The 27181-nt window shown below is 37.0% G+C and overlaps 2 protein-coding genes across 5 annotated transcripts in view; one reads left to right on the top strand and one right to left on the bottom strand.

The window, feature by feature from the left end:
* The first annotated feature begins 134 nt into the window (after positions 1 to 134).
* CAPN10 (calpain 10) lies at positions 135 to 14374 on the top strand. Of its 3 annotated transcripts, XM_026854794.1 has the most exons (14): positions 135 to 280; positions 369 to 576; positions 1909 to 2040; positions 2262 to 2458; positions 3765 to 3982; positions 4497 to 4638; positions 6119 to 6285; positions 6832 to 7115; positions 7598 to 7800; positions 9599 to 9651; positions 9769 to 9854; positions 10920 to 11122; positions 11727 to 11772; positions 13567 to 14374. In XM_026854794.1, exons 2-14 carry the CDS (start codon positions 433 to 435, stop codon positions 13594 to 13596), a joined length of 1905 nt encoding a protein of 634 aa, XP_026710595.1. In that variant the 5' UTR covers positions 135 to 280; positions 369 to 432; the 3' UTR covers positions 13597 to 14374. The 3 variants fall into 3 exon arrangements, with proteins under 3 accessions (XP_026710595.1, XP_026710594.1, XP_026710593.1); XM_026854793.1 differs by having other exon boundaries at positions 391 to 576; positions 9599 to 9854; positions 13567 to 14373; XM_026854792.1 differs by having other exon boundaries at positions 136 to 280; positions 9599 to 9854; positions 13567 to 14372.
* A 153-nt stretch (positions 14375 to 14527) lies between these two features.
* LOC113483319 (cytochrome P450 2J2-like) overlaps positions 14528 to 27181 on the bottom strand; it is a 74950-nt gene continuing 62296 nt past the window's right edge. Inside the window, exons 2-10 of one of the 2 annotated variants that reach the window (XM_026854799.1) lie at positions 24545 to 24658; positions 23617 to 23779; positions 22983 to 23132; positions 21356 to 21516; positions 19542 to 19715; positions 19183 to 19324; positions 18350 to 18537; positions 17340 to 17481; positions 14528 to 15710 (exon numbers count right to left, since the gene is read on the bottom strand). In XM_026854799.1, the coding sequence (XP_026710600.1) occupies positions 15532 to 15710; positions 17340 to 17481; positions 18350 to 18537; positions 19183 to 19324; positions 19542 to 19715; positions 21356 to 21516; positions 22983 to 23132; positions 23617 to 23779; positions 24545 to 24658 (1413 nt within the window). In that variant the 3' untranslated portion in view covers positions 14528 to 15531. Of the gene's footprint in view, positions 15711 to 17339; positions 17482 to 18349; positions 18538 to 19182; positions 19325 to 19541; positions 19716 to 21355; positions 21517 to 22982; positions 23133 to 23616; positions 23780 to 24544; positions 24716 to 27181 lie in introns of those variants that run through there. The other variant, XM_026854798.1, reaches the window with a different exon arrangement.

Below are 27181 nucleotides of genomic sequence, written 5' to 3' on the forward strand. Positions count from 1 at the left end.
CCTGAAAGGGTTAAAACTCGAGCTTGAAAAGTCTTGTTGGTGTGTGTGGGGCGGGAGGGGCCTTGTTTGGGCTGGTTGTGGGGAAAGGGGTGCTGGTGGAGGGGCCCTGTGGGGGGGTGTGCGCCCAGGGGCGGGCATGGGCGCTGAGTGGGCTCCTGGGTGTAGGTCACCTCTGAGACACCTCCCTTCTTTTTTTCCAGCAAAGTGGGGGACCTGTAGGGTGGTATCAGATGCTGAAAGAAGCCAGCAATGGCGTGGTTCAAGGTGCTCCGTGGAAAGAGTGAGAGACTCTTTGTTCCTAATTAAATCGTCTCTTGCCTATTTGTTTCTCAGTTACAATTCCCGAGTAATCCTCACTTATATTGTAGGTTGGTGCTTGGCAATATAAAGTCGTGGAAATAGCCGGCAAGGCTACTTAGGACTGTGTTGAAAATGCTGGGAGAGAAAAAACAATTAATCGTGAGAAGAGAACTTTACACAGACCCCACGTTTCCAGCCAGTGATACCTCTATATTTTTTGATTATTGTACCCCGCTTGCCCAGTTCAGAGGTGAGATCTCTTGGTTGAGACCTAAGGTGAGTATTTAGGTGGAAAAGACTGATTTTAGCAGATTTAAGGTAGTAAATGGTAGTTAGCATTGACTGCCTCTAGGTGTTTTTATTGTTTAGAAATATAGAAGTGATAAAACCAATGTATGTCGGTGTTAACAGTATATGAGTTCCAGTTTTTAAGTCTGGGTGCTTGTCTGTAGATTTGAGTTAGATCGTGTTGTAGAACTTCTGAATTTCCTGGCACTACTAGAAGTTCAGATATCTTATAAATATGTGTCATTACACAAATAACATTCATACCAAGTTAAAAACCAGCATTATGTCTTCCCAATTTTTTTGATACATTGCATAACTGTCTTGAAAACAAATAACTGGACTTTAGAGGTCTTCAGAAGATTATTGTGCTTTTTTTTGTGTGATTGCTGGTTTCTTTGATAAGAAAGAAAACTAAGGTTATAACCTGTCATATGACTTGTAATGCTTTTAAGCTTATAGCTAGGTTTCAGAGCAAGCCATAGGAGAGATAAAAAGCTTAAAGTGTGTTTTTGCAGTACATTAAAGTGAAGTATTTTATGATACAGCCTTTGTGTGGAGGGGAAAAAAAAAAGGCTATAAAAATATAATGGAGAAAAAAAGTATGTTGTCTTTAGCGGTATTATTTTTCTGCATCTGGGGATGTCTGCAGAACAGTGATAGAATTGTTGCTTATCATATAGAATTAGCAAAAAATGACTTCACAGAGCCCAGTGTGCAACTTTCTGCTTTCATGTTTTACATCTTGACTGCTATTACTGAGGGCTGATCCGTTAATTTCCATCTCTTGCAGTGTTTACAGGTGAGGGAAGAACCATTTCAAACACTCACTTTCAGATCCAGTTAATGGTTCGGGGCTTTGCATTTCAAATGCAAACCTCTTTTTGTTACCAAGAGATCTTATTTTTATTTGCCCTAGGAAAGTTTTTCCTCTTACGCTAATTTGGAGATTTTTGTAACTTGGGATGTGCGGTTTAATGTGAATGGCATCAGTTCTGTCACAGTTGATCATATGTCTGGCAAGGAGCTGATGAATTGTTTTTCACTTACTGGTTCCTTTGCTAAGGTTGCACCTGATGGTGACACTTGTGTACTAAAATTCACGTGGGAACATGATTTACCTCACATAAAGTACCCGTAAAGTAGCCACAAGGCAGTAATTTGTTACTGTTTGCTTAGGCTGCCTCTGAAAAGGAAATAGTCTAGAGGTAAAAATTCCCTTGTTTTGTGAGAGGTCCCTGGAGCCCTTCCATTCCCTGAAACACAGACTTCCTTAGAATGTCTTGCAAGATTTGGCTTTAACTCCCCTTTTTTTAATTTTAGGACATTTGTTCTACTCCTCGTTTATTTTCAAACAATCAGCAGGATGTGCAAGTGAAACAAGGAATTTTGGGAGACTGTTGGTTCCTGTGTGCCTGTGTAGCTTTGCAGAAGAGTAAATACCTACTGAATAAGGTATAGAGGTTTCATGTTTCAGAAGTTTTCTTCATCTAAATTACATTTGCATATTGTTCTTGAATCATGAGCCTCCATATAAGTTGTGCTTAGTTTTACTGTTTTTGTTGTGATACCTTTTTCTGTGATTATTACAAATGGTTAATATTCAGCATATTTGAAATGGTTTTGTTTACCAAACAAATTCCATTATTTGTCTTGATTTTGGCTTTTGCCTTTAGGTAATCCCTCCAGGTCAGCCCAGCTGGACAGATGCGTCATATCAAGGCTGCTTCACTTGTCGAGTCTGGCAGTTTGGACACTGGGTGGAAGTGACCATCGACGATCGTTTACCTTGCCTGGGTGGTAAACTCTGCTTTTCCCAGTGTCAGACGGAGGATTTGTTTTGGCTTCCACTATTGGAAAAAGCTTATGCAAAGTATGTGAACAGTTACTGAGGGAAGTAAAGGGAGTTACAATACTTGTATACCTTTAAGTTACTTATTTTATGGCACGGCTTTGGGCATAGATCTCTATTAATATAAAGCAGTGGCTGCTGGCTTTCCCATACTGCGTTGTGCAGAAGTCTCTCTTTAAACTGTAGATCTGTCAGGTGTGTTTCTAGTTGCCTATGAGGTAAGATAGTCTTAAGGAGAGAATTACGATGAAAAGTAAGAGCTGCAACGAATTATTAAGATTCAGACGTTTGTTAGATCACTATCCACTGGTCATCTAATTTACCAAGGGGAAATATTTTACTACTGCAGCATCTGAGGGCAGATGAGGGCTCAATGAGAAGCAGAAAGCATGCAAATATTTTCATGAAAAGTGACAACAGTATGCAATTTTATGTTCATTGAGGCTCTGTTTGTGTGAGTTTCACTGCTCTTTTGCTTAATTTGATACTTTATTATTTTGAGAAGAAACAACCATATTGTTAATGTGTTTGAAGACGCAGCTATTTTATGTTTTATGACACATCCATCAAAATGCTGTCCAGATGGACAAAACAATTTGGAGACAAAGTGCAATGATAAGATAGACGTCAAATGTCCAGGAGAACTTGGGTGAAAGATTGGTTGCCAGCAGAGGGCAGAAAAAGACTTTTAACTGTGAAGTAATTTATTCAGCTGTAGGTACATCAAGCAGAAGTTGTGAAGCAGCAGTGGCGCGTTAAAACTTTTCTGTAGGTTTGAAAGGTAATATTCTTTGTTTTCTGTAGAGACCTTACTGTTCTGTCTTGGCTTATTATTCTATTATGGTCTTGATTTCTTTTGCTGTCTTTTGCACCTGCTGCATTAGGTAGGGTAGCCTCTTGATTTACATAAATTGTTGAAGAAGTGCTACTCTGGCTGTTTATTCAGAGTGAACAAAGAATAATTGAAGAAGAGGAAGAAATGTTATTTATTTATACAGAATGCAGTTAGTGTATCATGAAAGATGATGTAGTGCACGGATAATAAGGTACAAATGACTAGTACTAGACTAGAGTAGTTCCTATATAGGAGGGAATGAGTTGTAATGAACTTCCCATCAAACAGTGGAATGTCTGATGGCTTATGTGTTCTTTAGATGTTGTATTCTGTATAAATATAATAGTATGTGCTTTCACTTGCCTACTTGGGGATATGAGGTAGTGTACAGTCATGGCTGTAATACAAGGTGGGGTTGGAAGTACATAGGAACCATGTTTCTTCTGCTGTTTGTAGAAACTTTTTTCATTTTTTTTTTTGTTCTTGTTACAGAGTGCACGGATCTTACGAGCAGTTGTGGGCAGGACAGGTGGCAGATGCTTTGGTTGATCTTACTGGAGGAATTGCTGAAAGATGGACCCTGAAAGACCCTGGAAGAAACATGGAGAAAGAGAAGACTGCCATGGTTTTGGAGAAGACAGTGTTTAGACGATTAATGAATCTGAAGGAACAGTGTGTAATAAGCTGCTCAGTCCTCAATTCCAGAAAAGGTATAGTAAAGTTCTAGATATTTTTAAAGTAAAAACAGGGTTCAGGGCACAAGGGAGCCAGTAAACACATAGTGCTGATTCTAGCACTATATGAGATCCATGGTGCAATTTTATATAACCTTGAGTAAATAAATTAGATTTAGGGATGTTATTGAGTTCATGAAGGAGGGTGCTTCTGAGGAGTGTTTTTTATAGTAGATGCTAATACGGTCAGTTCTCAAAAACAAATGCACACGCCCCACCCCCTGAAAAAGCACCTGAAAAAAACTCCTTAACCTGAATGAATTTTTGCACCAGGAATTTGAAGATGTTTGAGATCAACTAGTGAGTTAATATGCTTTAAAATTTTCATTTCTTTTATTTAGATAAAGTCACAACTGAAATGAGCTGTTTAAGGATTTTTTTATGCTGCTTTTATACTGTTTTAAAACCAATTTCCTTTTATTTCAAAGTTGCCTTAATATCATCCACAGTAAAATATGGAGCAGGTTCTTTTGTTTACTTTTAAATGCAGGTGCAAGTGAACTAGGAGAATTTCATGCCTTTATTGTGATAGACATGTTGAATGTGTCTGAAGTGTCAGGCAAGGAAATCTTCCTTCTACGAATAAGAAATCCTTGGGGGAGACGGTGCTGGAGAGGTCCCTGGTGTGAGGGGTGAGTAGGTTAATTTTCATTTGGAAAATCATTTGTGAAAGGTCTGAAGCACAAAGCATATCTGTGCATTTCATAGGCAATACATAAGCAAATACTGCTCATAGGCTACAGTGGAGGAAACTTCATTTTGTCTGCAATAGTTCACACAGCTCATTGGTTCTAAGGCTTGTCATTTTGATCTATTAATTCTGGTAAACTATATTTTTTTTAATGATGATTTTTTTTTGTTTGTCAAAGCATATTTTTTTTTAGAGATAAAATGATGGTTTATTTTCTCTGATTTTTGTGGTGTTTTTTCTGCAATTGATCTTTGCTCATAAGATGTTTGTGACTAAGTAGTTACTCGGATTTACTTGTCTCTTCTCATTTGATCTTGTCTCAGTTGCAGAAGATAAAGGAGTATGTATAAAACAAAATAGAAGAAAAGATGCTTATATTTTTTGCTTGTGTTCTCTCGTTTCTGTAGATTAATAGGAGTAGGAGGAGCTGGAATCGAGTAGATATAAAGAATAGATATAAAGTAGATATAAAGAAGAGATCTGTTATAAAGGAAATGTAGAAATTTGTTTTGGGTTCATATACCAAAGTAACTGGAATGAAAGGCAGACCCTACTTACTTATTTTGAAAAGTGTTTAGCATATTTAGACTGTACAAAGGAACATGCAGTTCTTGACCCAAGGAGCAAGCTTTCCTAATTAAAATATGATAACAATATGGTCATGTTAATAACCATTCTAGAGAAATAGGGATTTTTTTCCCTGAGTTAAAAAGATGGCTTAATCACATTAATTGAGACTAAAGTTGATGGGTTTTGCTTTTGACAGAGTTTTGATTTTACTCTTGGTCTCTTGTAGTTTCTTTGTCAAACAGTCAGTTGCTGTGTAGTTGCAAGAGGATAGGTAGCATTTCACTGCGTGACCTTAGAGCCCCGTTTCTTTCAAGTGCAGAACTATTTTTGTTGTTACTGAAACAATCAAAAATGCTGAAAGTACTAGCTTTTAATGGACCCTAAATAACGAGGTGTTTAAATTCTTGGTTCATCATGACTTAGCCAGCAAATTTATGGGGATAACCAGGTGTTTCCTACAGATAGTGTTTTTTGATATTCACTGTACAGCATTAAAATTCTTTCAGAACAGTCACTGTTCATCACATACCTACTTTTAACAACTGTTAAAATTTGTTGTTGCATTTTGGACTGTACTCTCTGTTGTAAGCTGTTTCACCCAGAAATATGCTGCCATATCCCATCTGGTGTTAGGCTGTTCCTCAGGTTTCTTTGATACATTACAATTCATACTTTCTGTTATCCCACTCACTGACTAGCAACATGTGTACAGAAATAGTCAATGGAAGTATTTGACAATAAAATCGAGAAGTCTTTTTTTATTGTCCTGCTTCACAGGCTATTTGATAGGACATTGTTATGGAACTTTATTAGGCAAAGAAATAAATGTTAACATTTTGTCTTTTGTGCAGTGGTCAAGGATGGAACCGGCTAGATCCAGCAGTTGCCTCAGAACTGCTCTCACAGATCCAAGAGGGAGAATTCTGGGTTGATGAAGAGGAATTTTACAGGGAATTTGATGAGATTACCATGGGCTTTCCAGTCAACGAGGAAGGACAACTTCAGAGCCTCTATACAGGTGTGGTATGAGAAAACATCTTTCTTGTGTAAATAACATGTCAATGGGAGAGACTGATTTGAATTCTAAATGCGTGCAACTAGACCATAATTTCTCTTTTTCAGTCTTTTCTGCTCCTTTAGATCTATAGGCTTTTCTGTCTGCTGGGAAGAATAGGAGGGACAAGAGGAAATTGAAAATCTTTAGAGGAGTCTTCGATATTTCTCTGAGATCTAGTTACTGGCTAGTTTGAGATTAGTATTCTCTATCTAGAAACCTGTTGTTCTGGACAACCTTGTCATTTTTAATTTTTTTTAATGGGAGATAAACTTCAAATTTCTAGAAACAGTTTTTTATAAAAATCATGTCATACATCTGCCATAACCAGTTGTGACATTCATTTTCATGTCTCTTAAAATGTTGGTCATGAATATCTGCTTGGAGAGTGTCAGGGTTAGGACAGCATGTTTTCTTGGGGCGGGGGATTTCTGCTATATGTCTGTTGTATAAAATTTTAAGTAGCCTCTGGTGTCTGACACCTGCACCACGTTTTTCTTATTTTGTTAGAGAAAGTGATGTGTCATTCGCAGAATCTTTTTGGATCCTGGGTGAGAGGCCAGTCTGCAGGCGGCTGCCGTAACAACAGCAGCTTCCCTACCAACCCTAAGTTCTGGCTGAGAGTCTGTGAAAAGAGTGAGGTGTGCATTGCTCTGCTGCAGAAACATAGGAAATACAGTGCTGACTGGGCTGGAAGAATTCAAAATCTGACTCGTTTAGCAGAGGAAAATCTATCTTTGACTGAAGGCACGCAGGGGAAGAATTATCAGGCTGTGGGACTGCATGTCTGGAAGGTAATACAGGAGTGACATTTTTCTTTTTGCAAATAGAAGTTTTAAAGCATTAATGAAACATCTGAGGAAAATAATTCGTTTCCTACAGCAGTGTTATAATTCAGTTGTTCACACATTTTACACCTGTGATTTACATTAGAATGATCTTCATTATCTCATGATGCAGTTTCTGTCTGTACAATCTATTAGTGCACTAGTACTTTCTCCTTATCGTGGAGTGCCAGGTAGTGGAACTTTTGGGACTCTTCCAAACTAGTCCATGACTTTTCAGGCTGATTATTTGATGACTGTTCCTAAATTTACTTCTGTATAGTAACTCTTCCAACTCCTTGATGTTCAGCTTATCTGCTGATACTCTCCTCCTTACTTTTGTAAATGTATGCATGTTTTAAAATGTTTTAAACAATATTTGATCGTTTTTAGTTTTATTAAAAAACCTCATTTTTTCTAAAACGCCATGCGTCATTATGCATCTATTCTAGGTGGAGAAGAAACGATTTAACCTTCCAAAGACCCTCTCTGCTCCTCCAGTTGTAGGTACTGTCTGCCATTCCTATGATAGAGAAGTGCATGTATGCTGTGACCTTTCGCCTGGGTTTTATCTTGTTGTTCCCAGCACTTTTCTGAAAGATGCAGTAGGGAATTTCTTGCTTCGTGTATTTTCAACGGGAAGGATCTCTCTCAGGTAAGTTTAAAACAAAACAGACAATTTCTAATAGTCATTGACATAAACAACTAATATGAAGTATAGCACTAGGTGTAAATGTTCAGAATGTGTTTTGAAGGGTTATGCAGAGTACCAAGTAACAGCATTGTTTTGTCTTTGAATTCATGTAAGTAGCATTCTGTCTCCTTGTTTTTTGCATGATGCTGCTACTATCTCTTGTTAAAATATCAGAAGTAGTCTGAGAGTAGCATCTTGACTCTGAACTGCAGCCTTGCGTTTTGAGAAAGTGCATAAAAGAAGTGAATCAGTTTCTTCAGAACATGTTTCTCAATATGTGGAGATTCTTTCTTGATGTATGGAAAAATGGAGATGTACCACAGAAGTTAAAAGCATCTATTGTTATTGCAATCGGTGACAGAAAAGGAGAGCAGTATATTTATTATGTATGCTGGAAAACATATACTGACAGATTGCCTGACATTTAACATTGTTATTGGTGAGCAGTACAGCTTCAAATGCAGATGGAATGTCAGCAGTGGGCTCAGATGGCATAATACTCACAGCTCATCTTTTCAGGACAGGTGTCAAAAATAACACTGATGTCACTAATGCTGTCTGCTTTAGCTGAACAAAGATTTGTTTTTTGAAATAAAGCATTCCACACTGACAATACAGCTGAACTTACATAGCTACCTCAACATCTGAAAGTCAATTATTTGTGAGCAATTATTTGTTGGTTACTGTAGCCTTGAAATAAAGACTTAAGATATGATGATGAGTAGTTGTGTGGAGTCAGCAAAGTCATAACTTCTTCCAATAAACCTGAAAAAATCGGAGGTTGTCTGACAGTTTGCACCAGGTAAGCTATATGCAGAGGTAAAACGTACTGTTGGCAACATATTTAAAAGCTGTTAATTTTTTTTATATTCTGGTAGTACACTGTCAATTTGTATCTCCTTGGAGAGAGGATGGCATATCACACTACAAAGCTAGAACTGCATTAGTCATTTACTCTGCAGAATTTGTCAACAATGTGTCATCAAGTTTTAGACCAAATAAAGGTCTGCAAAACTACGAGGCTAATTTTGCTGTACGGGTGCAGGTTGTGTCCTTACCAGAAATATATTTGGTTTCTGGACATCACCTGTAGAACGTGTTGCACTTTGAGTGGTGGGATAAAACTGCTGTTAAGTGTAACAGACTGAAACAGGTGCCAGCTTGGATGTGTGTCTAGAATGAACAATTGCAGAATATCATAACACCTGTTACATGTTCGCAACTAGAAAACTGGAAATAAGAACAGATAATGTGTTTCAAGTCATGCTGAAATATGGTTTCAAATGTTACACAACTGATAATGATAATAAATGGTTCATATGGCTGTGAAAAGCAGTGCTGGGCTAGGATTGAGATAGGGTTAGCATTACGGTGATCAAGTCAGCAGTAAAATGGTAGTTTCCTCTGATTACAGACAGAGAATATAAAAAAGAATGCAGTATGTTCTTTGGACATACTGAGCTGCTCATGTCTACTCAAGACACTGTCAGTTGTATTGCTTTCAGATAGGATAAATAGTACAAGGGTGTTGAGGGGAAAAAATACATGATCTGTGTTACTTTGTGAATGTACAAAAATCTTACCTGGTTTTAGTGCATGGTTTGTATATGGTACGTTGTTGCTCTGGAGTTCTGTGGAGTAATTGTATTCATGTAAGTTTATGTAAAATTAGTTCATTTTCGTGAGCTGGTGTTCTAGATTTTGTGAAATCATACAGGTTTAATACATTTTAGTTTCTTTTCTCTCTTATGTTTGACAGTGAGCTAAAGCCACCGCCCACAGATGCTGCCCTCTGTGAAGAACTCCCCGCGGGTGAATGGGAGACAGTGCAGCTGCATGGATGCTGGAAAAATGGGCAAAGTGCTGGAGGTAGCAGGAACTTCCCCTCCTTCCATATCAATCCCTGCTTTCCCCTCTCCATTCCTGCAGGACCAGGAAAAAGCAGTGTGAAAGTTACTCTCCGCCAGCACTGCCAAGATAGCAAGTGTCGTCCAATAGGTTTCCATATTTTCCAGGTAAGACTTCTTCTGATCCCTTTGCTCATTTGCCAAGTGTGCAGGTAGGCCTGTCGGTTCAGTGCTCCTTCCACTTGGCGAGGGACATGCTGCTTCTAGGAGAAACCAAGCTGATCCTAGGAAGTAATGCCTGTGAAAGATACCGAATAACTACATCATTACATAGCCTAGTAACCAGATAATTGGTTCCACTGAATCCTTCCCACCTTCTCAATTCGTTTTAGAAATGATGAACTCTTTTGAGGATTTGCAAAGAATTCTTAGTGTCTTAGTGACTGAAAGCCAGGCTTTTTGATAAGTCATCATGAAAACTTACTTTCTGCATCTCTAATAATTATCTGATCATTGGCAAGTGATGCTGGATCTGCAGAGAAGATCAGAAATCAAAAGGAATGTGATATATTAAGCAGATGTTCTGAAATAGGATATGATTTGATATGGACAAATACAGGTTCTACCTGTATGTGCCAGTGATAACTGCATAAATGTAGGATGCAAAGCTTCTGGTTAGGTGGCTATTTTTCAGGGAGAAAATAGCTTTATTTTTGGAAAAAGTGCTTCAGAAAAGGTGTTGCTTAAGTGGAGTTTGAAGTTGAACATATTAGGAGTGATCATATAGCTTCAAATATATACTATGTGAGAAAAGATGACAAGAATGGCGTTTTCATGCCTATAGTCTATCTAGTATGAATTGTTAGTATATCAAAGACAACTACAGAGAGGAAGGAGACAGTCTGTTCACCATATCCATGAGGTGAAAACCGAGGACAATAGGCTGCAGTGAGAAAGAGTGAGGTTAGACAATAGAAAAAGCTTCTGAGCTGTGGGGGTAGCGGGTTGTATTAATTGGCTACAGACATGCTAGGAATGATGTATCTGTACTTAATACTGCCATCTGGGATTTCTGGAAGCCTTCTCATCCTCTTCTCTAGCTCTGTACAGAAGAATGAGTATTTGTAGTGGAATAGATAGAGACCATACCATACTACGGTATACTTGGAATTTAACATTGTTGAGGCCTGAAATATATCAGAAAGATAGACATGTTTTCATTCTTTTTTGCAGGTGCCTAACAGCGGCTGGAAACCACATAATACTTCCTCTTTTCTACACTTGGAGCCCCTGGTTAGCTGCGTGCCTCACTGCTATTCACAGGAAGTAAGCCAACTTTGCAGGCTCCCTGCAGGAAGTTATGTCATTATACCTTCTACGTACTTGCCCAATACAGAAGGCAGTTTTACAGTGGTCATAGCAACCAAAATAGACAGGTAAAAATATCTTGCCTTCTATTTGCATTTCTAGTATTCTCAGTGCATGTATTACAGGATGTTTGGAAACAATGACTGGTAACATGTTCTCGCTTTTAATAGATTTTTTTTTTTTTAAGTCTTTACATTGCTCTTGTGTTTGCAAGCACTGTTTACCACTTTGATTATATTGGAAGAATGACTTAAAAAAATAAATATTTGTTAATATTCTTGCATCAGTTGCTGAATAACCGATGTGTAGTACTGGAAATGATGTCACTGAAGCAACTATTTATCAGTTATAGCTGGATATTAGGAATTATGCTGAAATTTAGCTAAGTTTTTCAATAAACAGGGTTGTTTTGGGGAAAATGCAGTGATTAGCAGGCCTTATTCCAGGTAGTTCCTCCTGATGTAAATAATACGAGGTCTGAAATAAAGTTTGTAGATTCCATAAGATTGCAGTAAGATTCCATAAAAATACATCAAGATTTCATAAGGGAAGGGATGTGGAACAAAGCCTAGCATAACAATTTTCTCCCTTTGAAGTGGAATAAATGGTTGCTGTTTACAAGATCCCACTGGTGCTTTGTGCAGAAATAAGTATGGTTTTGATTTTTAACAGGAAGCGCATTCACAGCCGGGAGACACTTGGACAAGTATTGCAAGAAGTGAGTGATACATTTTTAATTTCAGTTGTTCTAGAGGTGTTGCAGAGGCATCACCGAGGCTTATGTATTAACTAATGTTGAGAGTAATGTGGTAGTGGACTGGACTTTGAATGTTCTCATTTACTTGCTGCAAACTGATAATCGGTAAAGCAGTTCATCTTTGGGGTTTTGTTTTTCGGCCAGAAAAGTAGCAGTTGTTAGCAGTTAACAAAATGTGTCTGTTCACACCACTCAGATATATGGAAGCTTCTCTGACTATTATATAAAGCTATTATTTACTCCTCAAGTCATTCCCCAGTACTTAACTCTGCTGTCATGTCTGACAAATTGGACTATTAGTGTACTTGATTTTTACATTTGCTTTGAGAGTGTAAACACTGTTTATGCATTTGGATATATTTTGATCTATTCATTCTGCTGTCACCATAAATCTGCTAGCTTTAATTATATATTGTATCTTTCCCCAATCTGATTGGCTTTGATATTAGTTTGGGATCCTATGTATTGTGATTTAGAAATTCTAATACTATTGTAATGTTGTAAAGACTTAAGAAAACACAGCAAAAAGAGAAGAAAATCAAACAGGCAATCCAAAATTAGCTTTTCTCCACACTAGTGTTTCAGTTTTTCATTTGTTTCCTTATAACCAGCCCATCCTAGCATTATAATCCTTGATGTGCAAGCCATTCTGATCAAGTTAATGCCACCTATTTGATATTTTGGTGTTGTGTTTTGCTTGATTAGATATGCATATAATACTGAAAGGTTGGATGTGAATGCTGATTACCAGATACGGTATTTTTACTGGGTGGAGAGGAGAACTTTGAGTGTATTATTTTGAAAAACTGTTTAAAGATACCAAATTTGGTTGGTGGATCAAAGCATGCACTTGATAGTACTCTGCTTATTAGGTGAGAACAAGACTACTGATACACTCGGCTTTTTCCCTTTGAGGTTTTAATAAAAATAAAACAAAGATTTTAGGAAAAACTCTTCATCCAAGATTAGAACTGGTTTAGTAATTTTCTTAATCTAAGTCGTGTTGACCAGTGATTACATTTTGTCCTTACAACTACACAAACAGTATGGATTTTGTGTGCTTCACAGAAGTGGGCAAAGACATGTATGTACTTTCTTCATGGTGCTTGTTATTTTAATATTTAGGAGCTGGAGTATGTAGTGAAGTCCTTTATTGCTGTTGTTTTGGAAACAAAACATTTCAAGGCCATTATTACAGAAGGAATATATTCACAAATATGTTTTTTATATTATTTGATTAAAACAGTTGGACTTGGGCAAAGGGCGTTCCCTGACATCAAGGGAACAGTTTAGATTCTTAACTACTTGAAGACTTGAAGAATTTGGAAATGGCAGTTATAGTTTTTTTTATCAGTGGCCAAAATTAATGTTTGAATCTGATCTTCAGTAGCGTAGACTTTTCTAAAGACTGGACTTTAAATCACTTGGTGCTCTCGGGGATTTAACCCCTGAAGGATCTAGGCAGTCTGCCTTGCTGAGAAGTTGGGCTGTTGATTTCAAAGGGGTGCATCACACTAGAGCTGCATGTCAGTGTATTTTTCTAGAAGTTTGTCTGTCTGTTTTCTAGTTACTGAAATGATGGGATTTATAACATTTTTTAAAAAGAAGTTTCACAAGAAAAGCTTGCATTTTGTCCTTAATTTCTAAATCTTTCTTTTTTCTGATTTAATTCCTTACGAATTTTTCTCTCTTTCTTGACAAAAAAGTTACCTCATGAAATAGCTTTTTTTCTCTGCATTGTTCATTTTCTTACAGATTTCATTTACAACTGTGATGAAAAGGTAGTCTAGAATTCTCACACTGTCATTTCGAGAGACATCGGAAAACTGAGGAATGCGTCACCTCTTGCTGTTTGAAATGGAATAAAAAGAAGATACTCTTAGCCCAGCTGTTTTTCACTGGTACCAACTGTCAGGCCTACAGCAACTTCTTTGTAAAAATACCTCCTTAATCATGTACACTCTCTTCCTGTGTTTTTTAGAACCAGCATTGTACAGCAAATCATAATGTACCTCAGTTCTTCAAAAATACAGGTGAAAAATATGTGCATGTTTTAACCCAAGCTACAGTTCTGGAAGAAAACCAGAAAACATATGTGCATAATGAAATAGTATTTTTTGGGGAAAAAAAAAAATCAAGCTTACAGAATAACTTCAGGAGACCAAAGGGGTAAACACAGAGGAAAGAAACTGGAGTCTTTTTTTCAGGTAGAACATACCTCAAGAGCCATCAAAATACACTGGAGTAGAGAAAGTCCAAGCTTGTATCTTACACTGCCAGTTATGCTGCTGAGCACTTTATTATGGGCCCTTTACTGAACCATGAAAATGGTGGGTTGAAAAGAAGGATTTTTTTGGTGAGTTTTTCTTTAATGAACACCACAAAGGAAAAAGATAAAGACTTGAAAACTTTTGAACTATCACATCAGACTGCTTTTGTAAATCTGTAAGAATGTGTTTTATGCAAGATTTGCCCTCACTGTAAGAAATACAGAGTTTAAGAGAATTTTCTTAATTTATGTTTGAAAGTATTTCTTATTCAAGGGGGATTTTTTTAGATGTTATATTTTCCTCAATAAAAATGGAGTAACATTGAAAGTTTTATGATGTCTTTTATTAAAAAGGTGAAAACTGTCAATGATGTCAAGTCTGCATTTGTTCTGCAATGGCAAACTTTACAGTGTGTTAGAGCCCTGGGGTTTTCACCAAATGGAAGGAATAATTGGAAATATTTGAGAGGAGAGTAAAGTCTTCCATTAGTTTTATGTCTGAGAAATATGTAATATTCTACTTCTGCTTTTAACTACATGTTGGCATAATTTATGCTTGCTCCTGTTGAACTTTGAAAATTCAAAGCATCTAGGATACTTGCAGCTGAATTTTAAGTGGTCAAAACTTTCCACGTCTGCTGTGGATGACGAGACAACAAAAGAAAATACTGTGAGTAATAAATTTTTATTGTGCCTGCTTTAACAAATGTTGGCATCTTCATTTCTTGAAAGGCTGTTTCTTTCTCTTCAAATAGGAAGTTATTGGAGGATATAATAGCGTTTCTAAACAGAAGATGGAAAAGTTCATGAAAGCATCTGGATCTGACTTGTGGTAGAATAGTAAACAGATACTGAGAGAGTAAAGAAAAAAGGTATAAGGATTTTTAAATGGACTATGATTATAAGAGGCCCCATTCTGCAGTCATTTATGCATGTGTGCTTCAAGGGAGTGTGAAAGGAAAAGGAGTCAACACTAGGTGTGCATACTCTGCATGCTCTGTTCCCTTCTGCAAAAGGATGTAAGAAAAGCCCTTCTGTGAACACAGAGCAGTAACAGCATTTTTTTTTTTTTTTTTTTATTCAGGCATCCTTGCCATATCAGAGCAGTTGTACCATTTAAGAGGAAACTCTGCTTGATACAGATCACTTCTCAAATCCTACATCTAATTCATTGCTACCGTGAGTGTGAAAATACATATTTTTGAGTAACATTGTGTGCTTGTATGTGCCTAAGATACATTTATATGAGCTTTGGCAAGTACATCTGCTTTAATTTCCAAAAGTTCAACTATATGAGGTCAGGCCTCCTAACTAAAAATTCTCTGTAATAATTTGCTATATTGAGCTACCTACATTTGAATACAGTTGAGATTGTATATGAGATTGTTGTACATGCTTTTAAAATATCTGCAATTATGTTGAAGTCCCTCTGTGCTGTAGTATGTCACAGATTAGCATGGAATAGCACAGAGTTTATATGGATGTGGCTGCAGTATTGCACCCAAAATGTACTCCAAACTGATTTCCTTTACTCCCTCAGGGAGCTGGAATGTGAATGCCCGAAGCAGGTTGGTAAAGAAGATGAACAGTTCAACTCGTGCCATCTGTTCCCCCAGACATACACGGTGCCCTACAGGAGAAAGGAGAAAAAAAGTTAGTTGTATCAAGCTAAGGTCTAAAAAAGCTTCAAACAAAATTCTGCTGAGTACCATAAATTCTATTAATGTAAGTTAATTATTTCATTTTCCTTCTGTAAGGATAAAGGATGCCTTTAGAAGTAGGGGAGCATTTCTTTAACCGAGAAACTACATCTTGATGTCAACTGGGGGTTTTGTTTGGTTTGTTTTTTTGCTTTGGGTTTGCTTTGGTTTTTTCCCCCCCTGGAGCACGTATGAGATTCTCCCTTTTCAGTTTTGCTTCTGTGAGAACCATAAACTGCTTTTTAGTTAAGCCAGATTTTAAAAAGCTTCATATACTTCAGGGTCTTATCTTTGGTTGTTGAGGAGAGAGGACTGGAGCACTGCAGGATGCAATTCTGAAGTTAAGATGAAGGATGTAATCAGGCTTTCTTCAACAGAAATTAAAGTGGCTGTATTGGGTCCTTGTAGCCCAATATCCTCTAACACTGTCCAGGACCAGATATATAAACTAAGAGAAGGAAACGTAGGCATGTGACTCATTTTGGCATATTGTTTTCACAGTATATTTCAGGATATCTATCTATCTATCTATCTATCTATCTATCTATCTATCTATTTATTTCAGACTTAAAAAAAATAAATAAAGGATATATAAATACTCAGATTATTCAAACAGGAAACAACCAATTCAAGTTAAAAAAGAAAATTTCCTGTGCTGGACTGAAATGTTAGCCTCAATTAGTCGTTTCAATTCATGCAAACTAGTGGACATTTGGTGAGTAAAGGAGGTAAGATACTGAGTAGCTGGTTTGCAAATACAATTATAGGATTTATAGATGATTTGGGCACATGATTTTAAAATCTGGATTTACTATGCTTAATCTGACTGCTTTGTACATTACTTAGCATACTATTTGCTTTTTGTTTACAGCAAATGTATAATAGTATAATCTGTCACAGTAACATAAAAACTCTCAGCTGTTTCCCAGTGTTTTCACTTCTTTTTTTTTACTCTCCTATGTCTTTGTATTGCTGCATTTTGCATCGTAAATTACACATCATAATATGCTTTTGAAAAGTTAGAAATTTTTTTTGGTTGCCTAATAATATTCTACTGAAAAGGCTGGATTCTGCTAGTTTTCTGGATATACAAGAGAACCTGGTGCTAAATTATTACTGTAGGATTTGGAAGACTGAGGTTTGGTTTCCTGCTTTATCACAGATTTTCTCTGTATATTGTGACAAATCCTATTACTTTTGTCTTTGGGTTCCCTGTTTGTTAGGTGAAAATAAATTGATTTTCTGATTTGAGGGTGTTATCAGGATTTAATACATTAGGGACTAAGTAGCTCAGATACCCTTATAGTCGGAACTATACATATACCAAGGAGATAGCATGATGTCTCTTAGCCATACTCATCCTCTGTTTGAATGTATAAAAAATACAAAATGCAAGACAGTATTTGTGCCTCTTAAGAGTAGAACATCTGACTTTAAATCTTTGTGTCAAATATGCTTTTATAAAAGTATGTTTTTAAAATTTTAGAATTTAGGAATGGTGTTTTTAGTCTTGTTGCAAGACACAGTGAACAGGAATATTCAAACATCAGGTGCATTACCTGCTGAGAAAGGTAAGAATGCCTCTTTGTTCACAAAGTTGCCATCCAAATCAAGAAAATGATTAGGGTTGAACTTCCAAGGGGTTGCCCAGTGCTCAGAGTCATACACAACAGAGTGCAGATTTGGCAATACAAGTGTGCCCTGCAAGAAGAAGCAGAGATGATATTTTCCATGTGTGATTGATTTTGAACATTCCTTCTCTCTAATAGATAATATGCTGCCCTATGCCTGCAGCCCAGTGTTTGGATTCAACTCTGTCTTTTCCTGTGCACATCCAGGCATAACAAACCCTTGTATCTTCTGTTTTTCATGCCATTTTACATGTTTGCTTTTGTTTAAGATATCTTCTGTCAGGACTACAGAAGTGTCTTCGTGCCTAAGCTGGAGTGGAGCTTGGATTGTTTTATGTACTTGCTAGACTAATCATAACACCTTTCTTTTTGGTTTTTGTACTCTTTAGTGGAACTTTCAATTCTATCGCATCAATTTTATGCTTAATATAGTCGGGACATTTATATCATAGCATCAGGACTGTTGGATCTCTCACTCCATTCCAGTCTGTTGTACTGAGCTGCTGTCATTTTAAGCACGTGGTGTTTGTGTGTGTGTATGTTTGTTTTGTCAGAGATGACTATAGGTTGCTCCAGGCTGCTCACTTATGTGTGAGTTAGCTGGCTTGACATTCATTAAGCCTCATTTCTTCATTGTTCCTTAAAACACATGTTCTGCTTTGATTCCCAGACATCATTCATATTTGAGTGGTGGGAAGAAAGACTTCAGTTTTCCTTATGTTTGTTTGCTACTTGTGCTGTTGGCTTTTTCCCAAGCTTTCTTTTGCATCTGCTAATGTAGACTTATTCCAGGTTCAGAGCACTCAGTTTTGTTTCATGTCTGTGGCGTGCTGCAACATGCTCTCTATGCAAAGTTAGGGCTTGTAGAGGCTAATGTTGTATAAATAGTAAATATTAATAGCTCTAAGCTTTAAGAAACGTGGAGGTATACTCTGTACCTTTTTAATGTGAAACCCCAGCAAAGTTGTATTCTTCACACATTGTCGAGGGACCCCAACAGAAGTAACATTGCTGAACCTCAAAGCCTCATGGATCACAGCATTTGTATATGGCAGTTTTTTACGATCTTCATAGCTGATGAGATGGGAGGGTTCCAGAACAGCCTCTATCTCTCTTTGAACATTTTCTGTAGAGAAATGGACATACTTTAAACTTTTTCGCCTTCCAGCAGATTTCTGTACGAGTATGATCCAGGACTGGGGGGGGGAAATGGAATTATGTTGCTATGAAATGTGTTGGCACATGGTTTGCCTGCTGTGTTGCTTTCAGTTGATCAAAGAAGTGCATATTCCCAAAGCACAAGATTATCTCTCATTTAAGACACATCCCACTTTCTGATGAGGGTAATACAGTTCTATATTTCAAAAAAATGATTAAGATTTGAAATTACAGGCATAATTTCTGTTATAAATACACATCAGATCAGGTATCTTTTTACAGCTTTTCCACATTGAAGCTTAGGAAGAGATTAGGTTGCATATGAAATGTCTTTAGCTTGTTATTCTGCCTTTGCCATCCCCTTCTAGTGAGATAAAACAGTGGCTACTACTAATTTCTGCTAGTGTTGCTTCTTATGAACTGGTGGGGAAAGCACAAGTTTGTTTCATTTATTAAAATTTCATTTTCTAGATCTCAGTTGTTGGTATGCCACCATTCATATTCATTGTTAAGGGTTATTTTGATGTACTGCAAGTAATCAAGCTAATACTTTAATGATGTTCATTGTGATGTGATGTTGAATGCAGTTCTGTCTGATAATGCTTTGACTCACCTTGTATTTCTGGGTATTGTACCATATAGAGCAGTGCCCAGAGAAGGGTGGTACTTGTTGTTTCTGTCCCTCCCAGCAGAAGATCAACCGCAGTCTGAACCATATTGTCTTTATTAAATGTAGAAGTAGGGTCACCTTTGGTCTGTAGAGTACATTCACAAGAAGACTATGAAGTGGATAATTTCAGACATTTCATTGGCCATATAGAAATTGTCACTGTTTGATAAAAACAGTGAGCAGCCCACCAAAACAAAAATCTTCAGAGCTAAACAAATAAAGTATACATATAACAATTCCGTAGCAGTTACTTGAACAACAAGCATGCCAAGGAGGGGATGGTGTGATAAACAGATACTTACTTTTGTTATCTGAGCTAGGTAGAAGTCAATGAGATCCTGTGGATCACCTGAGTTCTGTCTCTCATGAGTCTGAACCTCATTCATAACTAAATTGTGCATGAACTCATTGTATGCAAACACTTTCTGATGGGGTCCTGGGAGACGGCGCATAAGCCGTGGGAAAGCATCATACATCTGTGATTTTAAACAAAAAGGAAGAAATGTGAGCTCTTAAATTGAGAACCCAGTTCTGATTTCCTGATAACTCTGTGAAGTCACTGCAACACGTGGGCTCCTATTTAGGGTGAGAGGCGATAGACACAAGTCAAAGCATGGGAAATTCTGATTAGGTGTAAGAAAATATTATTTATTAACTTTTTTTGTGGTGGTGTTTTTTTGTTTGTGGGTTTTAACTTTTTTTACTTTTTTTTTTTTTTTTAAATTGTTTTATTTTTTACCAGGAGAGAGATTAAATACTGGGAACAGGTTTCCCAGAGAGTCTGTGTGAAATCTCTATCCTTGGAGTCTTGAAGACTTGACTAGACAAGTCCCTAAGCAACCTGATCTAATTAGGTCTGCTTTGAGCATGGAGCTGGATTACCTGACATGCAGGGGTCCCCTCCATTGTAAATTATTCTGTATCTCTAAGAGTGTTTATGAAACCTTTACATTGCCCTCTAAGTGAACTGGCATTAAGGAAAACTTGTCTGAAATTTGTTAATGAGCTATTAGTAATACGGAGCAGTTTAAATTATACTGATCATGTTGAAGGTCAGTATTCAATAATCACACTTTCGATGCTTAACAGAGGAGTTGAAGACTGAGAGGTGTGAAAGCTGATGACCTCTCAACCTTAGGAAGCTTTCCTCTGGGAGAAACTGGCATGGGTATTTGTTGAGGGAAAAATATTTTTTTCCATTTCTTTGTACTGTGTATGTTTAGTGAATGGACTTCAGTCTCTAGGGCTACTGACAGAGATTTTGTTTTATTTATGGCCTGCGGTTTGGAATCTGTTGGCTAGTGCAGACTTCTCCTTCCCTGTCAGATGACCAAAATGTCAAGATCATGTACTGAGTGGTATCGGGTCACAGGAGAACGATCACATTTTACTTTTTTGATGCGTACCTAATAAAGCAACAGGGTCTCTGAAAATGGGTGAATCGGAGTAACTGAGGGCTGAATCTGGCTCACAAGCAGGAGATTTTTCTACACCTTGATTCTTACTCTGATTTTTTTCTAAAGCATCTCTGTATGAAGGTGTTGGGGAACCTGGTAGTGTTATAGAATGCCAGTGTGCCAAAATCTTCACAATATAAGCAACAGTTAGACTTTCAAGAACTTAAAAATATTCTTCTTGATGTGATGAAATTGTCATCTGTATCTTATAGGAGGCTCAGAATAACTCAGATCTTGGTGGTAATATAAACAACATCAAATGCAAGATAATCTTCTCAAAAGAATAGGACTTTTAAGGCTGAGTTCTCATTAGTTGTACTTCTGTATTCTGAAGACTAAATGAAAAATTTTTAAAAGTTGCTTTCATTTTAAGAGTTCAGAGTCTTGTGCATGCAGTACTCTGCAAATGAAATAAAATATATATTTTGGAAATAGTAATCATCTAGAATGTAAATTTTAGGACGTACTATTTACTGATGTAAAGAATAAAAGGCAGTAATGAGGTACACACAGTATGTATTTCTTACAGCACAATGGCTCACAGAGTAATGGTATGGAAATGTTTGGGAATAATAGTCACTGACTTCTAATTTGTTTGTTTTAATTTGTGAGGCACAAATGCACTTCAAGGAACAAGAACAAGAAAATTAGATTCTTACCCTGCCCCAGATAGTAGCTTGAAAGTGGATCACAAAATAAACAGCTTTGATAAGTTTGCTGAAAGATTCATCGTCGCTGGAGAAGCGGTGACCAAAAACAACAGCACAAATTATATTTGCGATTGCATGGACAATGAAAGTGTGGGGGTCGAAAGGTTTGCCTGTGAACATAGGAGGTACCAGTGAATATTTCTGAATAGAATGCAGTGAGAAAAATGAAGGAAGTGGAAGTCTTTTTTTTCTTTTTAAACAGTAAGTGTACTAGTAGTTCAGAGTGTGGAATATCAGACTACTTCTAGATAAATTTCATGCAAGTAAGCTCTAGTTTAATACAAATTAACTGTGAATTATAAGTGCATGGAATCTTTATATTCAATCTGCTTTTTACTCATAAATGCCATGATTAGTGGTTTCGATATTATAATATTAGGTCTCTTCCCCTCTCTGAATTGTGGTCTGGGTTGTGTGAAAACACAAGCAGTTCATTAGAACATATGCCTTCAAATCTGGAGGCAGATATTTTAAATTTGGCAATTAAAACCAAAAATAAACTCCCCCCTTCCCCAAACTAGGAAAAAAAAATCTTGAAGTTTCAATTTCTTAGTCATGTTGAAATTACTTGTCTCCTTTTGTTTTTCAAGTACATCTTTACAATTTTTTTTTTATTTAATTCTTTTTCCGCAGACTGAAAAGGCAAAACTCCCATAATGTTTATTTTACAGGATGGGAGAACAGCTCCCCCTAAAAAGAGTTAAATCAACTGGAGGACAGATCCAGAAAAAACTAAGAACACATTTCAGTGGCAAGGACAACCTTTGAACTATACTACTATGGAAAAAGATGGATTGCACCTCTCTGACTTCAGCCCAGTATTTGTAGTCTTTCTTGGAAAGAGTGAATACAATTACGGAGTTTAAAATTGAGGACGGATTGCACGGAAGGTAAAGATTTAGTCTGTACAGGGAGTCGGAGTCGACAGTTTGTTCATCTCTTGCATTTTACAGATCTGTGAAGATGTTGGTGTCACAAGAGAGATGGGCCGTTTTGCTGTCTAGTGCGAGGAGAGTTGGAGAGAGACCTCAGCAACTTCTTTTTGTTTTCATATCAGTATGGAACACAATGTGGGTGAGGGGTTTGGCTGTTTAGAATATTTATATTTAAATGCTTTATTTTGGCATCTTGCTAAAATTCTATTGGTTTCTATTTCATCCAAACCTTAAAAACCAGTTTTGTTGGACAACTGAATGATATGTTCCTTGTGTTGGTGTTCTTTCTCTGCCAAATCCTAAAGGTCTGCTGTCCTAGAACGACTTGCAGCAGGTCACAAATTGTATATTTTATGGAGAAGAACACGGGGTTTTTCTATACTTGAATGTAAGAATTGTTACCAGCTGTCCCCAAGACTGTGTTGATAATAAACATTTTTTTTCTATCCTTATTTCAAAAAACAATTTTATATTGCCCACTGTGCAGACAAAACATCTTTTTGTGAAGAATGCAATTAAGACAGTGAAAGTTCCACTAATATGAAAAATATCTATATTGCTTGTAAAAATGTGTTAAGAAACTTCCCTAATCTACTATATTTCAGAAAAAGCTCTAAGTTTTATTCTTTTAGCGAATGTACCTTTTGTGCTTGCAAAGGTGTCCACAAGATGACAGGCCTCTACTTGAATCTGATGCTCCAGTTTGTTCTTACCAAGTGTCAGGCTTCTTATAATTGTCATCCCAAAGCGTCTCTGTTGCTTCCAGGTGTGTCCACTTGTCAGAAAAATCCCTGAAGAACACAGAAACATTATATCCTGGGAAGGGAAATCCTTTCACTGTAGGAGGCAAAATGAGATTTAGATTAGGTTATTTCACTAGCGAAGAAAAAACCTAACGTAGGTTTTTGTGGCTCCCAGCTATACAGCTGCTTACAAAGGTGACCCTGGAAATGAGTGCTAGTGGGGTTTGGTAAGGCCAGAGCAGCTTTGTCTATAGATGTCTTCTGTTTTAGAAGTGATGCAGCTGAAGGGCAGCTCCTCCAGGCATACATTTCTTTTAATCTATTGGGAAGAAAAAGACAGTAGTGTGCTTTATATGAGGAGAAATTTGGGGGTTTGCCTTTTCTTAATATGCTAGCTCTGCATGGCATCTTTTTGTTACGTAAGCCCGGTTATGTGCTTGTATAGCAGTAACTCATGTATGTGTGTGTATATATAGAAAAACGTCTTTCTTTACATTTGGTTCATATGTCAGTATTGTGTAACATCCTGTACCTTTCTCACCCATCATATCCCTGTAGAATGGGGTGAGAGGTCTTCCAGAAACTTCCTCTGCGTGGGTGACGATGCCATCTTTTACTGCTTTGTACCCGTTTAGTACAACCAGAGGTGTCTGTCCCATCCACAGTGTGTAGATATTTCCATAGATGTTGGTTAACTGAAGAATTAATAACAGTAAATTAATAAATGTAAACTAGGGAATGCATGCACTTAAATACTAAATTTACGGGGTTTCTGTAGTTGTAACTCAAGTCAGTTGCCAACATCAAATTCCGTGTGATTTTTCTTATTTTTCTCTATTGTCTTTCCTCAGATCATGCTTGTATTTTTCCTTAAAATAGTTTGAAGCAAGTTCCTTAGTTTTTAAAATAAACTGGTTTATAAAGGAATCATGCTGTGAACATAACAGCAAACAAACATTCCGACTTTGTTCTAGTAATAATCTGTTTACTGCAGAAAATAAATCTTCTTGCTGTTCAAACAAGAAAAAAAATAGTTAGTTTGGAGAATAGGTTTGGTCTTCTAATGGAGATGGGACCACTCATGGCCTGGAGATGTTCCAGTGGCACTGGTATCAGGCAGAGGAAGTTCTGCTAGAGGTGGTTTACAGGACTTGATATCGACACAGAAATAGAGAATGAAACTGGCAATGGAATGTCATGCTATTGACAGTGCCTAGGATAATGTTATACATGGATGTTGCTGTAACCAAAAGAGAGAAAATAACAAGGAGCAAAGCAATGATGGTGTTTATTGCTCAGAAATATTTTTAATAATGCAAGGTACTTAGATTCTTTGAAATTGGCTGATAATCAAGCTTGAGGATTAAAAAAGAATAATTGCGAATTTGTACTATTCCTATGCAATGTACAGTTTAAGTTAAAATAGATTCAGACTGATTTTCAACTGTAGAGATAAATACCTTAATGAGAGTTTCTCGACGAAGTTTGAAGTCCAGCAGCCACAAATTTCCGATGATGGGGAGGGGAACTGGACCTGGAGGAAGCTGGGTACGCATCCATTGCAGCTTTAAGAACTGCAAAATCAGGAGAAATACTACTAGAGCTGTAAACCACTCAGCAATCCCCAACATCTTATCAAAATTTTAGCTTGTCACCAGTTGTTTGTTGTTGTTGTTGGTTTTTTCTTCATGTGATTTCCTCTGGAAACTTGGAGTTGTGGAGGTGAGTTTGCTTCTACTGAAGTCAAACTCTTTCTGAAGGATATGCCTGCTTTAGCTCTCTCTCTCTCTGACAATCTACAGTTTTCCCAAGCTGAAGTCCTTAGAAAACTGAAATATGTGATCCCTTGCAGTTAGTCAAGCCACACCTACTCTTTTTTTATGATCTGTAATTGTGATCTGTCTCTTTTTCACTTAGAATTTTGTTTCCTTCTTAATATTGCTAATGGTTCTAAATGCTAATTATTGAACAGTTATCCAGGGATGTCAAGTGGCTTGCATAATGGCTTGCATTTCTGTAGTTATACATTAAAATTTCAAGGATGCATTACTTATTACCTTTCTAAAATACTACAATTATTATGTGGGGTTTTTTTAATAGAAGAAACATCTACACAACACCTGTCTGTTAGGATATGGTCTCTGAGATGAAAATGAATTGAATTCATGCGGCATAAAACTAAATGTCTTAAATTACACTTATTTTTAAATAATTAGGAGAATATCTACTGTTCCCTTTTATTATATTCTAGGTTAAGTTACGATATTATGTAGAACACAATTGAGAGATTGTGTTCTGTACAATGGATTGTATGGTGTTTTCTAAATTTAATTTTTAAAAATTAGAAGTATTAAAATTTCCTCGTGCAAAAATGCACAGGTTCTATTTTATCTGTGAAAAAGAACAAACAAACTAAAGAAATGGGGAAAACTTTTTATCTTTAGTGCACCCTATAAACTTTCCAGCAGAGGTCTGTACCAACGCAAATTTTAACATAAGAGGCTTACTTTCCTTATGCGTTATCCACTGACTTTGATGTAATCTGTGGACTGCAATAGGTTACCTTGAGAGTTTTGGGAATCTCTACCACCGGAAAGCAAACAGAAAGGGCATACTTCTGCTGTTTTGGGACAGGATGATGGATTTAGGTAATCTCTTCAGTCTCCTTTCAGGTTTTTGTTTTTTTTTTTTATCATCTCCCAGCTCCTGTTGGAGTGGCAAAATCTGTTTTCCCTTAAAACTGCTTCTGCTTGATTTTTCAGCCCCTAGGCAATGTAGAATAGAAATTGGGTATTTTGCAAATTTAGAAGTGCCAAAGCAAGTTGCATAGTGAACCTGGAGATGACATAGGGTGCCTCTGTTTGCTAAGTGATTGTCAGAAACCATCTCCTTCAGAGTTTAGGAGGCAAAGGAAAGAAGATGTGTGACTCTCAAATGTATGTGGGACCTTGCAGGTGGAGTCATATTAGTGTGTGTGGTGCTTCAGACTTTGGTCCTAAATACCATCTTTTAGCTATGTGCTTACATCCCTTATGCTGTGACTGTAAAACAGCTTTCTTCATTTCTTGGTTATGTCATGCTCTGTGGGTCTCTGTATGAAGTCTTTGTACCGTGGTTTTTTTTATTAGCTGATATATTACATTGGATTTTTCAACACTTTGATCAATAACTCAGCTAATGTTCTGATGTTTCTTCAAGTATGTACAGGAGATTAGGGAAATCCACACAACTGTACAAGTTGCCTGTTTTAAAACGTTATCATAATTTCTCCAAGCAGGTTTGCTGAATTTTCCAGTCTGCAGTTTCCAGCTCAAAATTTTTCAGCAAAATCAAGGTTATTGATTGGACTCAGTGTACGTTATGATCATGAAATATAAAGGTTTAATGCTATCCATGGGCTTCTTAAGAACTTCTGTGAATTCCCCTAAACTTCAAGCAACTCTCTGAGAGTTACAGGTATGGCCACTCTGTTAGTTTTCTAATGAGTTTGATTTTTATTTTTTTGGTGGGTTAATAGAAGAAAATGTTACATACAGTCTTGCGTCATTCAGTCTTGAAAAACATGAAGCATGTAGATGAGCATTTTTCTTTTTCTTTTTTTTTTTTTTTTCTTTAGTGGACTTTAATGGTTTCAGATCCAAACATGAAATACAGGGCAGTGTCGGGGACTGCAGAGAAGCAGTGACACTGCAGCATTCACTTGCTTTACATTTCTGAGCAGCCGTGCTCGACTGTGTAGTATTGTGCAGATCATCTGCTTTAGTGGGCTGCACATGCAGATGCTTTCTGGAAAGTGTGGAAGTGGAGAAGCCCTCAGAGGGCAAGGGATGTGCCTGTGTGCCTTTTTTTTCCTTCTGTTTCTTTAGTTTTTTGGGTAGAGAAGTGGAAACAGAAGAGATTAAGGAGCATCATCTTCAGCAGCATGGTTCTATGAATCTTACACTCGAATGGTTAAATAGACAAAAAACCCGAGAGAAGCAATTTGAGATGAAATACCTTTTATGGTTATATCAGCCAATTCTGACCATTCCAGGATAACTCTTATGTTTGCCAAAACCCGCAGTGTTACTGAGTTATGCTGTTGAGCAGTCATTTTT

The sequence above is a fragment of the Athene cunicularia genome (genome assembly GCF_003259725.1).
Source record: "Athene cunicularia isolate RWA chromosome 9 unlocalized genomic scaffold, athCun1 chr9_part1, whole genome shotgun sequence".
Lineage (NCBI taxonomy): Eukaryota > Metazoa > Chordata > Aves > Strigiformes > Strigidae > Athene > Athene cunicularia.

Bases quoted from the DNA above. Each gene is read 5' to 3' on its own strand.
- CAPN10 (XM_026854793.1), top strand. From the start codon at position 433: ATGCTGGGAGAGAAAAAACAATTAATCGTGAGAAGAGAACTTTACACA. The intron at 3,983-4,496 runs GTATAGTAAAGT...TTTTAAATGCAG, and splicing joins AGTCCTCAATTCCAGAAAAG to GTGCAAGTGAACTAGGAGAA. The intron at 7,801-9,598 runs GTAAGTTTAAAA...TATGTTTGACAG, and splicing joins ACGGGAAGGATCTCTCTCAG to TGAGCTAAAGCCACCGCCCA.